Source organism: Leptinotarsa decemlineata, unplaced genomic scaffold, assembly GCF_025532065.1.
Source record: "Leptinotarsa decemlineata unplaced genomic scaffold, Ldec_3_MD MMD2_P_RNA_scaffold_6, whole genome shotgun sequence".
Taxonomy (NCBI): Eukaryota; Metazoa; Arthropoda; class Insecta; order Coleoptera; family Chrysomelidae; genus Leptinotarsa; species Leptinotarsa decemlineata.
The window spans coordinates 6,172,542-6,189,419 of record NW_027412533.1 but is presented as its reverse complement, the minus strand read 5'-3'; the positions used below and the strand labels follow the sequence as shown (position 1 = coordinate 6,189,419).

The window sequence follows — 16,878 nt, the reverse complement described above, 5'->3', positions numbered from 1 at the left end:
TTTCAGACATAAACTGAAAGAAAAAAGTGCTCCTGAAACATTTTATTATCTTGATCGAGAGATTCGAAATTTCATTGTCTAAAAATGGTAAACTGGGATCCATGAAAGAACAAATCGAATGAAAATGAAATGAATGTTGAAATTACTAGAAATTACCAGACCGAAATATTCAAATGAGTTGGTCGAAAAAGTGAAAATTTAGCAGAAAAGAATAAGCAATGAGTATTGAAGTTGAAAAATGATGTAATAAAATCATTTGATATATAGTGGTAGTAAGTGAAATGGCAATATATACAAACAGCAGAAATCAAACAGAAATGGAATAAAATCATGGAGAAAAATGCAAAAAAAAAAATTGAAAAATACTGAAAAAATAAGAAAAGATTATGGACCGACTTTTTGATAGTTATAAGACTGAATACAACACACACACACACACTTGCTACTCATGCACAGTTTATTCAGCACCTGATAATAATGAAAGTTGTTGTAGGGTGATTTTTATAGCTTTTGTCAACTTGATTCACATATAATTCAATTCGTAATGGATACAGTTCATTTGCAAGAAGCAAGAAAAGCGGCTTGAAGTGAACAACCTGAGAATACCAAAACGCTGGCGGCAGACCATATCGTCAAAATTAGCTAGAATAGGAAGCTTGAGAACAAGGAAAAGCATCGCCCAAATCCCATTGGCAATAGAATAATCACAAAGAAACAAAAAACAATGAAAGAAATTAAACTACTACTGTAATAACACTCTACGTCTTTACTTTTCTTCATTTCATAATTCCAATCTCCACAATTTCATTGTCGAATGGTCTACTTGAAGATTGCTAAGCAAGCAGACCTGATTCACCACTCAGTCGATAAAAAAAACCGTTAATCCAATACGTAAAAGTTCTTTCCAAAAGAAAAAATTCATGTTCGAAGAAGAATTTCTATAGAGAAGTCACTTGAAAAACAAGTTGCGAAAAGATTCTTTTGAGATCGATAGGTAATTTGGGAAAGTCGCGAAAAGGAGTTGCGAAAGTCAGTTGCGGAAGAGGGTCGCGAGAAAAATGGAACGTTCCGAAAAAGGATTTTTTTATAGAAGAATTCCGGTAAATTTGGTAGTAACTTAATTGTGTGGTTGCGTTTGGTGGCACTTACAACGGTTGTGTATTTTACACGGATACCGGACCAGAGAGGGAGATCAGAACCCAGCATAGTATCGTGAGTCGATTTGGATTTTTTTTACTGACCCCCATGTCGGTATAGAGAGAGAGAGGATGCCATTTAAATTTTGTGATAATTGCTTTTGATTTTGAAATAATGTTCTTATTGTTGTTGCGTCTTGGGGACGATACAAGAAGGGCAACAAATTACACTACACCCCTTTCATGTGTGTAATAGCGATTAGTACGCACGGGTTTGAAGCCAGGCAATTTCAAATACTAATTTCAAAATTCCCGCAAAACTCGAATAGAGTAATTGTTTTCGTGTAAGTTAGAATTCTACCTTATGGGAGTAATATAACATTTCACAAGTTGTTAAACTGATAATTTTTGTTTGACAATCTGCTATTTGAGACGTGCTTTCTTGTAAAATTTTTATCGTACTCGAATATTTTTCTTATTGTTCTGTTGGATTTTCATGTTATATTTTTTTAAACAGTTATTTCTTTTGTAATACAAGCCTAGTCTGAAGTTTCTTGTTGTTTTTAATGGCTCACTACTTGAGTAAGTCCCGCACCATTTCAGGATAGTTAAAAGGCCTTTAGCCTTAAGTATTAGTCTCCTGTCTCGTTCTGGAGTGGAACCTATAAGGAAAACCATCTCAAAAAGGTAAAAGGTACACAGTGTACTTGGGTTTCCATAAGACCGGCCTTCGTGCAATCCGCATCGAATTCAAAATTTGATGCGGAGAAATCTGCATCTGGTGACAGCGCTGCTAAAATTCATTTCAGAAAATAAATAGATGAGAAAGGATCATTTATGGACCTATTATTACAATGCCAAGCCATTTATCAGAAAGAGCAAAATGCTCATAGTGCATGAAATTTCTTCATATGAATGAATTAAGTTTATGCATGATATCAAAATGTGAGAATGATAAACACAATAATAATGATAAAATTAATCACATACCTGACACAGAAATAGTTTCATAAACAGTATTTTCATATAGAATATGGTGAAGAATTTGATGAACAACCTGGTGGAATAAGCAATTGTCATACTACAGAGAGAAGTGAATTATTGTTGCATAAACTAACCAAGTCTAGGCTTATGAGTGAAATTTCAGCAGATGTACAAATTCTCTTTGTGAATAGTAATCCTCCAGTGACAACAAGTACGAGTGATTTCATACAAAAATAAGTTCTTCTGTCCAATACCCGTAGTATTTCAAATACTACGAGTACTTACACACATACGTAGTGAACATATATTACTACATTTTATCAATGATTATTCATATCTATAAGTTGGCTAATTTTCATTCTGGGACTTTCGTTACGTTTTCTTTCTCGGTCTAGTGGAAAAAATGGTATCTGGGCCCAAGTAAGTTACACTGAGATTGTAGACACTTCAAGCATACCAATAAAACAAGGAATGCGGTTTTCTTGCGAGTTTTAATAGGGGTTTGCAACCCTTACCTTGAAATGAATGGATGAAAATGTTTAATAATCAATATGGGATCTAAACTATCACTACGGTGGTTCAATAGCAAAAGTAACTGAATGCAGTGTCGTTTTTTAGGGTTATTAAACCATAGGATAATACCCCAATGTGATAATATTGAACCTTACAGCTTATGATCGAAATCCTATTTCCAGGAACCATCCAGAAAACTCAAGGCTTTTGTTTTACACTCTTGCACTCCTCTTAATCTTGAGATCTGGGACTCCGGCAGTCCCCAGCAGTAGCCATCTCGAACTTATATATTATAATCCAGCAAGACATACCTAACACAATCTCCACCGCATATAATCAATGCGCTCAATTTTCAATGTATTCCAAGTTTGTCGATTTTCTACTTTTTTCTTGTTTTTATTTTTCACATGTTTTTATAATTTGGCCGTTTATATGCTGCTGCTCATGATTGCATCGGTTCTTATGTTTTTATACTTTTGAATGCTCTTACCTGGCAGAACTATAATACAACTGTTGTGAAAAATACTCTGATGACTCTACGATTACCTGAAATCAACTAATTCAAAATATGATTTTATAGTATCCGCTTTTGAATCAATACCTGGAAATAACTCAAACGTTGAAATTCATCCAGATGAATGATTTATAAAGAAATACTCAAATCACTACTGTGTGTTCTTAGGCAAAGCCAGGCCCCAAAAAATTCTTTAAAGAATTTTTCTTCCACACATAGTATCAGTTCAAAGTTCAGGCAATGATAACACTTGTTCCAACAATCCCTCCAAACACATACACAGAGAGCCCAGCAATTCTGAATTTGACATCACTTTGTTTGCACTTCATTTGAATCACTACGAAAAAGAACTACTCTATGGCTAAACAAAAGAAGAAGAGTACTTGACGTCTATTGTGATTCGTTTGGAGTACTGATGCAGAGTGCTCCGAGGTATCCCAGATCTGTAAAAATAGAAATTTCAATAATTGATATATTATAATATACAAGACTGAATTGGAAAAAGGGTTTCTTCAGATTGTTACAGTTTAGGTAAATGAATGGAATGAATGTGTGTGGAATAGCGAGGAATAACATTATACAGTTCAGTTGCGACATAGGTGTAACTCAATGGAATTGAATTCATATCTTGTTTGTTAATTGTGATCAGGAACTTTGGTGTAGTTAATATATTAGCAATGGTGCATAATCAGTGTTAGAGCGAAAATTTTCAAATTTCACAAATGCAAAGACGTCATCGATGTGATTAACCAGGGACTCTGACAAGAAACACCTATGTCCAATAAGGCTCCGAAAGGCGGTCCGTTAAAAAGTCAAGCTTTGATATTGACCACCTGACAAGATTTGTCTACTGTTTTCTCTGCAGCTTTCAGTATGAGTGGAGGGAACTTTCCTCTGTGGAATCAACACAAGATTCGTTCTGAACACTCGGGAAACATCTCCCTTTCTTTCGAAATGAGAAATGTCATAATCGTAGCTTTCAATATTGTTTACAAGGATGCATATATTTCTTTTTCATCAAAACGACCTTCTAACGACAAACCTTGGTGCAATTAAAATTGTGAGCAAGCTGTCGCCTCCAAAAACCCCTCGCCTACCGACAGTGGTGCAAAAATCCCAGTGCCGAAAACCGAACTAGGTTTGTTGATGCTTGCAACAGCTGCAAACTTAGGATAAATGAAAGCAAAGAGCTTCACAATCTTAAAAAGTGCGCAAACAAACTCGCACCAGTATTTTGCAGACTCTTCAACATGTCTTACAAGAAAGGGGTATTTCTTTACTGTTGAAAGATTGCTCACGTTCAGCCTATTCCCAAAAAGGGCAAGAAAACTCTTCCAAATAACTAGAGATCAGTCATTTTCCTATCAGTGATATCAATAATCATTAGGAAAACTTTCAACCACCATATTCTCAAATATTTGGAAGGTTCCAACATCTTAGCGCATTTGGATTCCATCGGCTGCGGATGCACATCTTCACCTGCAGCAGGAGGTTGAATATCTTGATGAAGATCTAGAAATAATTTTTAATTGGGTTTAAAGTATTCAGGTTCAATTCAATGCTACAAAAACCCAGACATCGGTTTTCTCCAAAAAATATAAGTGTTTTCGAACCGGATAAATAATGTCAGGTCAGACAATTTCGCTTTCTGCTTCAATAAGTTTGTTGGGGATTGAAATTCACACCAATATGTCTTGAAACAATCATGTCACTGGAATTGCAAAGACTGCTTCTCAAAAGCTAGGTACAGTGTTCCGAAACAGAAAACTGTACACACCTCAGCAACTTTTGATGCTTTATAAAGCTCAGATCAGATCTTCTTTAGAGTATTGTTCTCATGTATGGAGCTCCGCCCCCAAACATACTGTGAAGCTGCTCAATTGCATCCAGAAGAGAGCCATCCGCTTGATTAGAGAAGCGAACATCACTTGCAACCTCGATAGTCTGGAACATCGAAAAAAGGTTGGAATTTTGTCTCTCTTCTATAGGTACTCTCACGGGAAGTTTTCAAGTGACTTGACACATTCAATTCAACCAAGAGCGGTATATATCAGAAATACGCGACGGATTGTGGCTGCTCATTGTTTTGATGTTCAACTTAGTATACCTTAAACTTCACTGTTTGAGAACTTTTTCATTTGAAGATTGGCGTTTATGTGGAATGAGCTTGATGAGAACATTTTTCCAAATGGATTTAATCTCTTGCGATTCAAATCCAATGTGAATCACAACTTTCGCACAGGCACCGCTCTAAGAGCGCCTTGAGGATTTTCCTGTAGCGCTTGTGTTTTGTCCTTGAAAAATATAACAATCACTACACTACATATAACAATCATCGCAGAATTGATAAAGTAAACAAATATAGTGTAGGATTTCTTGGGTTAAATGAAAGACTAGCTCATAATTCGTGTAGTTCTAAGAAATGTGTTCAAAAAATGGAATTATGAGATTAGTGTGTTGTACATAAACATGAAGTTATTTGATCACATTTTGAAAATATTCATCTTTCTAAATAATTTGATATCATTTCAAAATGAAAAACTAAAACAATAATAAACTACACTCCCAGTGTCACTAGTGTTCAGAATATACTCAAGTTTGGGAAAAAAAGGTGTTGGCTTTTTTCTTCTCCAAATATCGAAAACTTTCAGAAGAAAGAAGGTAGCAACCGAGTTCAAAATGTGTGAATTATGCATAGAAGTTAATATCAAATACAAACTGGAAAAAAGTCCTTTCGGAACAACTACTTTCATATACATATTAAATCACATGACAGGAAAACTTTAGCTTTCCTATAAATTATATCTGGTAGAAGCCTATAGCGAATGTTTGGAAAAATTGGAAAAGACAAAACCTGTCTTTTCCAATAAACTATCTTTTTCAATTTATACTCAAGGCTCATAAAAAATTTCGGGAGTTATGCACTTGCTTTTTTTTCATCTACATATGACAGGTAAAAGAGAATGTCGTTTGGCATAAGTATACAAATGCCTAAGAAAACTCTGTTCTTTCAAATATATGAGGCCATATCATTTTCAATTCGAAGTTGAGGGATACTTCAGAAGACAGAGAATGTGGTAACAAAGCTTTCCACCTGATCAGTATGTGGAGATTCTTGTTCCCTTTGTTTTTTTTTGTAATTTCTATACAAACGAAACTGTTGTTCGTAAATTCAATATTGGCATCTCAAATTCTCTAATCAATCACTACCACACAAATAACAGTCAAATATTCTTAATAAATAAAACTTTATTATATATTACAACGTTTTCTATATGGAAATATTCCTCAATTATATTTCCTAGAACTTGATCGGATACTTCGTAGTTTCCCTATGAATCTTCTTGAACCTCAGAGGTAACGTCATTGTTTTTGGAGCAGTGGTAAAAGCCCTTGGATGGAATTCCATTTCAGACAAACTCTTGTCGCTTAATTCTACTTCGAAGTTGTATATTATGTTGGCAATTGCTGACTTGACGCTTACTGTGGCGAACCTTTCACCTGAAACAGGAAATTTGAACTGTAAGTGCTAAGCGGATCAATTTCTAGACTGGTATATTTCGAAATGTGCTGCGAACTCGTACGTATTCCAGAGGTGGGGGGTTTGTCGATTTATTTATCGATGAATTCACAAGTCTGCAACAGAAAAGCTGACTATGTGTTCAGGTGTTCTGATAACTAAAAAAAATATTCAATAAATTCCAGAAAGTCAGGTTATTTTGCAAAACACAAAACTGTATTAAAAAAAAGTTGTTGGGCTAGGTAGGGTTAGGTTAGGTCAAAAGTGAGTGGGCATATTATTTCCTCCACCGCAACCCGCAAGGCTATATTGTGGCTCACACCTATTCAAACTCGACCAAAGAAACCCAGCTTGTTCACGAAGCCGATTAGTTTGTATAGTGAGTGATCCTTCAGGTCAGATAGTAGAAGTGTGGTTCTACAAAATTCGGAAAACCTAATTCGATCCGCAGCGTGGCAGACACAAAGTATACACTCTATGTATGTCGCCCAAACAGGGGCGACACACGCTGTCTTCCGACAGTCAGAGTCTCTGCATATGATGATTCAGACGACAATGACCTGTAAGGAAGCCTGTTAAGTTGCAAGCATCGAAGGTTGAATGAACGCCTTGGAGTGAGCCAATCCTGGAAGATTTTACCAGAAGTCTTTAAATCTTCTTGCCATTTAGGTGTCCAGTATTTTTTTTGGTGAAACCTAAAGCAATGGCAATGACAGGTTTTGGACCAATGAAGCTACTTGCAGCACCCTTCTTTGCAAGGGAGCCAGTGTTACCAGGAATCCAGACCAGAGAAAGAGTCATAAATGAATAAGTACAATTTACCAAATTCCCTTGCTTCTTGAGTCTGTGGGATATTAGAGACCGAGCAAATCACTGGACCAAAACTGTTGACCTCCAAAGAAACTTGAATTTGCCGGAAAGAACGTCCGACATGAAACTTTGGTGCCTCCTCATAAAGTTATTCCACCACCGTTCCACATAAAACTGGGTTTGATAAAGCGATTTGTGAAGTCAGTCCAAGAGATGAAAATTGCTTCAAATACTCAATATCTCTCAATTTCCAGGCCTCCCAGAGACAAAGTTGGAGGAAGGTATTTTTATTAGACCATCCAACCTCTCAAAAAGAAGGGTGGATGGATTGCTTTCAAAGAGGTTAAAGTCCCTAACTACAAACAAATCGTTAAAAGAATATTAAAAGATAATAAGATGGAAGAAAAATATCTGGGAAGATGAAGCATCTCAATGATGTCAGACTACTGTTGAACGCTGTCACTTGAAAAAAAAAAGGTTTAGTGCTTACTACTGAATGTAATTCAAATAGAAGTAAAGTTCTGTCACGCAATTATAAATATAAAATTTTTTTTCAGGTCTTTCAGTCTTTTTCAACATACCTACATTTTCAGAAAATGTGACATTCTGTGATAAAACGAAGATCATTTATGGATTCAGCACACTGAAAAACATGAAAATTACACGAACAAAACAGCTCTCAATACTTTTTTGGCAGACTTGTGTTATTTGTACAATAGAAAGCAATATATATTATTAATACATAGAAGTTTTTTCTAACAACTTAATCTTTGAGCCTTATCGAAATATTTATATCTAGAGCGGAGAACAAAATTACAATAGTTTCATTACTATAGTAGTGATACCTGATGATTACGAACTCATAAATAAACTACTGTATTTCAATTTTTCCCGAAGTCTGGCTGAAATTCGGTGGTGGTGGATTATACATTATAGCTGCATCATAAAAAACTACGATGGAAAACAATAAAGGAGTATTTTTGGAACAACCAAAACGTGTCAATTGTTCACATATAGTGAAAGACTTGTTATAATTCAAATGATCTAAAGGAACAATTCGTTCAGGCCAGTCTCAATTCCCTACACTCTGAGTTAATAGAATGACACCTATCAGAAAACAAATACTCCCCTGGCTGATACCACGAAGGGCGTTAGATTATATTCGACAGGTGCCAGTGCAGGATTCTTCACTGAAAATATTCTTGCATATGCTGTTGTCGATAAAACTGCCACAATAGATTTTTAAATATTGGAACACACGTGCAGACCGGTTTCGAGCTGTTTGGCCACTCGATAGTGCAAGCTCTATCATCCACATAAAGTCGAATTCCTTCAGAGTATCATTTCTCGAACTAGGCTGAAACGAACAACAAACAACGGGTTTGTCATCGCCTCATCTGCCCATGAACGAGGTAATCAACCGCATATCCGAAATTTGCACCAACAGGAATAATATTCACGGCCTATCAGCCAGAATTTTGTTTTGTCTAATAAGAGACCTTCAGAATGATATATCACCCGATTACCCATATCAATGTGAAAAAATCTGTTTAAAAAATCCGTTTAATCTATTTTTTCGTTGAACAGCTATCGTCTTCCTACGAAGATTAACAAGGTCTTATTTTTCAACGTGTAACTACCAGCACCAGAGTTGCTACCGGCCAGGAGGTCTGTCTTACAGAAAGGTCAAATTTTCATTGCAACGTCCCGTATTCCTGAGAACTAATGAACAACAAACTACCGAATCATCAAGTTTCATCACTCCGTAGAAAGCTTCATTTATCTAAATATATCACTATTGAGAAAATAAAAAATTTGAAATGCCATTTCGAAACATTTATCTTTCCCGACATTCCTGAAGTTTAGGAGTTGGTCGAAAAATAACTGCTTTTTGCGGCTAATACAAAGATGGACATTGAATTATATTCCACAGACATTTATGTAAGTTTCTCCTTTGGAAATATTCTTGCAGATGCTTCTTGATCAACCTGCTTGAAATTTAATACCCATCGTGATTTTAACTGGGAAAGAAGTTGTGTTCCAGCATGCATTCATCAGATTCTGCTATACAGGAACGTTAGACGAGATGAATGTTTCGAAATTTCATTCCAGTCAATGCCACTGGACAACACAATCAACAGGCTAATTTTGATTTCAGTTATATTACTTTTGCATTCAATAAAGGTATATCTGAATTTTTAAAAGTCGTTTCTGTTTTCAAAACATCCGAATAAAAAACCTATTTTGGTGAAGAAAAATATATTTTTCCTATAAATTTCAGTAGTTGAAACTATGGACTCTATTATATCGAACTCTCATTACTTACCCAAACAACTTCTTGGGCCTCCTCCAAAAGGAAGCCACGAGAAAGCTTTGAAGTGTTCCGCATTATCTGGCGAAAATCTCTCGGGTATGAATTTTTCTGGTTCCGGATAATTTTCCGGGTCTGTCTGTAGAGCGTATACAGGCAAAAATACTGGAATGCCCTTTGGTATCACATCGTTCGTTCCTGGAATTCTGTAATTGTTAAGGCAGGTCCTACTTAGATGGGGCGCTGGTGGATATTTTCTCAATGTTTCTGTGAAAAACATGTTTCCAGATCAAATTATTTGAATACCAATCATGACTACATAAAAGAACAAAAAAAATTGCCGCTTTCCCAATATCTTTCGTGAGAATCTCAATCCTAGTTTTATATCAAAACTGAAACGGCTTGTGCAAAAATAATAATAATAGGACTGTGTTCAATTTTCATAACATAATTAACATTTTTCTTAACATCAGTTAAAAATCGTATTATTATTATTGTTTTTATCATTATTATTTTTTTTTTTCATTTTTGAATGGTGAAAAGTAATATCCAATACTCACCTTTCATTACCCATCCTGTATATGCCATTCCAGTATTGACGGTTTCGTAAGGTATAAATTCATGTTCATCAAATATTGGCGATACTTCTTCTCTCACTTTTTCCTGAATCTCAGGGTTCTTAGCGAGCTCGTATAATGAGAAAGAGATTGTTGCGCTGGTTGTTTCGAAACCAGCAATGAAGAATGTTATGGCTTGAGCAACCATCTTCTCGTCATCTGAAAATAGTTCAAACAAATGAGCAACTTATATGATCTGCACTTCTTTCAGTAATCAAAAGATTATCTGACTCATTGTTTTTCTAATAAAATTCCCTATATTCAGGATGAACAAATGACAAAAATCCCATGAAGCTGTACGTTCGGAGACCTAGACAAGTGAGATTGTGCTTTCCAGAAAGTTCTTAATTGATTTTTTAGGTTGTGGAGCTTTTTAATTTTCACCTAGAAGTGCACTGGTAGCTGACATCGTGAGTTGATTTTCTATATTGGGAGGTGGACAATTTTGTGAAACGAAAAACCAAAAAAAAAACGAAAACGTGAAGAGAAGGCAAAAGTAATAAAGTAAGAATGAGAATGGAGGGAAAAGTGAATCAAGGGAAAAATGGAAGGAAACGATGGATGAGAAAACAGAAAAGGTTCGATCAAGAGAAATGAAAGACACTTCAAGTCCGGAAACTAAATTAGTCAGGATCTTCAAGAGACGAGACGTGTCACTGACAACGCCAACAACCCATGTTAACATCCTGCCTATTGCCATCCTGCCATCATTTATTCCTTGTTCTGAAATCTTTTTTCTGTTCATTGATGAATGAGGTTGATTCATTGATTGAACTCATCTTTGAAGTTTTCATTCTCATGCATACACATAACCAAAATCTTCATAAACAAAAAATATTTTTGTATTAGCGATATCGAAAACTTTTTTTTAATATTTCATCTTAAATTGACCATTAACTTCCTGACAACAATTGAATATGTTAACAAGTTAATTTCTTACATCATGAAATATTCCCCCTCTTTTACAATCCACAAAATCTGAAACGAACAGATGTTGTCAATCGTACACTTCAGATATTATGTTCTCCTCCAAAATATCTAGACACGTCATATCAGGTAATCTAGTAGGCCCTTCTCAGAGACCACGTCTGTCTACCTTTCGGTTCAGATAATTGAGAACCCAAATAAGTTTTCAACTGATGATGAGATTCCTCCTTATTAGGACGATATGGTTATAAGTGATAACTATCCAGACCAATAGATCATCTGATATGACGTCGTTGTATTTTCTGGTAGGGAATTTGTTAAATTCAAACTATACGTTACACAGCAGCGGTCTATTCCAGAACTCATGGATCGAAAAAGAGGCGCTCCTAACGAAATTTCCCCAAATACATTTCATAATGTAGAACATGGATTTATAAAACATATTCAATTATGCTCAAGGAACTGAAGAGAATTTTGATAACATTTTTTTATATATCATGATATTTATCCTTAGTTAAAGATTCTTGAAATGAATATAAAACCGCCATTCACTCAGAAATGGTTGACGCGCTTTCCAAAAATGAAACAGTGTTAGATGGATAATATTGGAAAACCTTCCAAACGGAGCATCACAAAACTCCCATTTTCATTTAAAAATCAAGTTGGGAGCGTCCTCTAGGAAACGACTGACACTCGTCAAAAAGTACCAAAATGAAGCCTTTTCTCGCAAATCTTGTCATCTGCAGAATATGAGGGGGAGGCACACCAAATGGGACAAAATATATAAAATATCATTAACTCACCCATCTGAACTTCGTTAACTTTATTATTCTTCTTTAGATTCATCAGTATATCTACGAAGTCAGATCTCGTAATATTATTCTCCTGTCTATACTTCACAGTCTTAAAGAATTCGTCTTTGAGAAACTTCTCAGATCTCGGTTCAACAAATTTCAATCGGAAGATATGAACTAGCGAATGGAACATCATGTAGCAACTTGTAGCTATTGCCCTTGATCTGTCGTTGAAGTCAAAAATTCTTTCAGCAGCTTTCTTGAATCCGGAATTTTCATCTTCGAAGCAGTCTCCTTTCAAACCGAAAGCTGTTGAAGTTATAACCTCAGCTCCATAGAGGGTAGCTTCATGTCTAGCATCCATCACATCAGTTTTCTCCATTATTTTGGCTATGTGTCTCACTAGTTCTACTCCATTATCAACAACAATGTTGTACATAGTTTTAATTCTTCCGCTGCTATAGGCTGGAGTGAGCAGCTTTCGGTAAGCCTTCCAGTCAGGATTTTTCATCAAAGGAAGGAGACTTGAACCCAAATCACTTTTTCTTTGGGTCAACGTTCTATCACAAAAGTTATTGAAATCGGTCACCAAAATATTCTTTATGACATCGAGATTTTTGAGAAGCAATGCAGGCTTATCCATGATGAATATTCCCAGGTATGGACCATCCATTTCATCATATATGTCTTTGAGATTCATGCCGATGCTCTTTCTGAAAGTCAGCACATCTTTTATGTTACCAAAGAAAGGTATTGGTTTTTTGTAAGGAATGCCTCTGTTTTTCCAATAGTTGAAGTTTCTTGTCCAGTAGAGATACAGTAGGATGATGATTGTTGAGAGGCATATCGAGATGTCAACGCTGAAGTTGGAAGAGGATGGAAACATCTGGAAAAAATAAAGCGCAGAAGATCATCTATTTATTCTTGATCTGTCAAGTAGATTCTTCTTGAATTTGGAAAAATCTGTCGTGGTTTCATTTATCTATCGTAAGCTATAAATTTTGAAAATTTTTGAAATTATGACAGTCAATTTTGGGTTTACAACCCAATTAATGAATGCACTTTCATTCTTGAACTCAATTAGAAAAGTATTACAAATCATGAAATTATGAACCACCAACAATAAATTATTGGCACTCCGGGGCGACTTGATTTATTTCATTTGCTTAAACAGCTGCAGCGTCAAAATGAACTTCAAAAACGAATACTTTTTCTAATCACCAGAAATTCATGACTTTTTTGACGCGCTCTTCATCAACTAAGTTAACTTCAATCCATAATACGCCAGGAGTTTCAGTTTTACCTTTCATCCATACCTATACCGTAACTTCAATTTGGAAAATATCAAAATTGTATTTGTTTTATCAAAAAAGAATTAAAAAGGACCAAAGTGTTTTTTCATTATACTGGCCGTTTCTTTTATCATGTGGTAATATTGCTATATTCTAAACCGTAATGGAAAAAAAGTTAACTGTCATCGGGAAGAATACAATTAGTCGAAGAAAATTTACGGGGACCCTCGCCCTTCTCCAGTTATACGGGGAAAACCAAAAATCCTGTTTTTCGTTTTTTTTTTTAATTATTTATTTCGGAGAATATCAAAAAATGGAAAAAAAAATGTTATTGTATTCGAAGTGTACTATTATGATGTTCTAATAAATATTCGATAAAACATTACGTGTCAACATGGCCACCATCAACTTTTTCTTAGTACGGAACTGTCCATTTTATTACAGATATTGATACCTAAATAAATTCACAATACAAGGGTATATCACATTTGATATTATAGCGTTTCATTTGAAATAACTACCATCACCAGTGACATCAATTTTAAATTACGGTCCTGTCGTTATTTCTGTTGTAAATTGTTTCGATTTTTTCAATATATAATTCAGACAAACCAATAAATTCGACAGGTAGGTACTCTAACACAATGAAAATTCGTACTTTCATGTTTTGGAAATTTTTGTATTGCCGTAATCCTTCTTTTAAGGACTATTTCTCCCTAATCAATTATAATTCATAATATTTTTATAATTATCAATCCTGGAAGTAACGAAAATATCAGTTTTTGGTCAAAATTCGATTGTTGTATAATTTAGTATGATCAAATAGCATCTCAATTCATTTACCATCTTAAACGCGTAGGCTTTGCTTGGTTTCTATGGCAGGAAAAAAGAATGCGTTGTTGATATCTGTTGAGAAATGTCAGACGTTTATGAACATATCAAAAATGTATTCAAATGATGAAAGGACTGATATGCTATTTAGTTATGCAAAATCAAATAGAATTCCTCTTTTGGCGAGGAATTAGTATGTTGAGCTATACCCGAATCGTCGTATTCCGAACATTCAAATGTTTAGACGATTAAGTTTGTGGTTACTGGAAGTGTGAGGAATCAAATAAATATTATGAGTAAGCAAATATCACTATAGAAAAATATACACAGTGACAACATCTTCTTTTTTGATTCGTATAACTCGAGAAGGGCGAGAGTTTCCGTAAATTTTCTTCGACCATTGTATTGTTTCCGATGACAGTTACCTTAATTCCCATGTAATCGTCTTCGTATCTGTTACGGTATAGAATATAGCAATGTTAACACATGATAAAAGAAACGGCCTGTATATAGTTTTGGTTATATAGTGTAATCATTTTTAATTGATACAATAGTTCAAAAAGAGATCCAACATAAAACATCGCTGTTTCGACATTCTATGTTGATCTAGATCAATCCACGAATTCTTTCTAAGACCCAACTTCCCATAGGAAACATGTATAAATTGACATGGACATCCCCATTCATGGGAATGCCACGAATACTCGAAACGAGGCTCCCAAAATATCATAGTGTATCTTTTTTTCAAAAATGTGTTTCCTTCTGGAGTAGTCACATTTACTTGTACGATATTTTCTATTTCTCTTTGTCTTCGACTGTGCACGGGCTCAAAAAATATCGCATAGGTATTCAAAGCAACGTGCCTCAAATTGTTCAAGATATTGTACAAATCTGAGGCAAATTGATGAATTTTGTGTCCTAAAAGCAGTTTTTCATGCGGATCTATGCAATCCCAGATAACCTGACTATGTGTGTTTCGATTCAGACCATAAACAAACAATATCTCCCGATTCCTCATTATATAGATGATTTCATTAACTCCAGTCTGATATCATGTTTTTACGGAGTTCATCAATGACCCATGTTCGAAAAATTGCATATACAGGCCAACATTGTTGTTATTAATCAAGAAAATATCTTGCTGAATCCACAAACAACATCGAACCTTTGACATTGAGTAAACCAGTACTACAGAAATACTATTACGTTATCGTTTGGGCTTATCCTACACCAGGAAATTTTCTTGTTAGAATAGTTTATGTATCAATATAAATGTTTTGATATCCATTGAATATCTGTTATCTCTGTTAGATCTTATGCAATCTTTATTTAGAAACCCAGGAAATTGTTTTTCCCCCAAAATGTAGTATCATTTCAGTCAATACAAACATACAAACATTTCATTATTTTTTTACAAAAAATTTAAGAAATTCCCAAAATTAAACTCTTCACAAAGATTCTTAAAACAGGCACATGAATTTCTTCAAGATACGAATTGGAAAAAATCACCATTTGAAAGAACCCTTTGTGAACAAATACATTGCGTTGAACGAAAATTAATTCGACATATGAAAGAGTTACCATATTCAATACATTGAAAGATAGTAACTGCTGTACTAGATAAATATTATTCTTGCCAGTGGCGTTCTTCTAGGTTTGCACTGAATCAATTCAAAAAGAAGAGTCATAAATTATTTTTGTTATTCTCAGTCCTTTTTGAGCAAATCTGGTCGTTCCGTTCACGCAAAAGAAATAAAATTCAAACCGTTGCATTTTCGCAAAAAAGCAATGCATTATGATTCAAAAGAATTATTCAGATGATTAATTTTCGAAACGTGGAACTATACAATGATCAAATAAATCAATATAAGTCGGTAAATCGATAAGAGATTCCAATGATATAGGTTTCGTCAAGAGGTATTGTATGACGCATTGGGCTCGAAAATATACTCGAGTCGAAATGTCTGATCCTTTATGGACTACAAAGTAAGCAAAGAAACCGGCCATGTGTTTTTAGAGAAAATGGACATACACTAAATGATCCCAACAGCCCTCTCTGTGATATCAGATTATGAGCAAAAGTGTTTCTCAGTTAACCAACTCTTGATTCTGTTAACGAATCCCGACAGCTAGATTGTGCAGGCAGGAAGTAACTTATCGCATCCTCGAAAGCAGAACATTCAATGAATCTGCTCTGCACCAAATTCTTGAACAGCGAAAATGACGAAAGTTAACTCGTCATTCAGGCTTGGATGGCTACAGGTGACCTGAAAGGATCAGGTTAGTGTGTTGTATATGGTGGCTGCAGCTAGTAACTTGCAGCTCTGCAACTTCCTGAAATGCATCACGGGTGAGCTACTTCCCAAGCCACACATTTGTGTTGCTCACGTACTTGATAAAGATGGTTACAGCTTCTCGCTAGATAGAGAAACATGTATCATGGTATGTCAATCTTAGATAGGCTTATTCTTGAGAATGAAATTCAGGTTCTGGTAGCGGAGACAGATCACGTTTTCAGCATTTGGTAGCGTCTTACTCTTGTTAGCTGAACTGAAAGATCTATCACAAAATGATGTAATCAATCCCGTTGAAGAGATGATTATTTGGTCGGATTTGAATAGGTATAGGG

The 16,878-nt window shown here is 35.1% G+C and overlaps 1 protein-coding gene across 3 annotated transcripts in view; it reads right to left on the bottom strand.

The window, feature by feature from the left end:
- Positions 1–6,378: 6,378 nt before the first annotated feature.
- Positions 6,379–16,878, bottom strand: part of LOC111510879 (cytochrome P450 6k1) — a 52,165-nt gene continuing 41,665 nt past the window's right edge. For all 3 annotated transcript variants that reach the window (XM_074169886.1, XM_023166832.2, XM_023166833.2), the window contains exons 2-5: positions 12,136–13,012; positions 10,349–10,564; positions 9,804–10,055; positions 6,379–6,648 (exon numbers count right to left, since the gene is read on the bottom strand). In XM_074169886.1, coding sequence (XP_074025987.1) covers positions 6,449–6,648; positions 9,804–10,055; positions 10,349–10,564; positions 12,136–13,012 — 1,545 coding nt within the window. In that variant the 3' untranslated portion in view covers positions 6,379–6,448. The remainder of the gene's footprint in view (positions 6,649–9,803; positions 10,056–10,348; positions 10,565–12,135; positions 13,013–16,878) is intronic.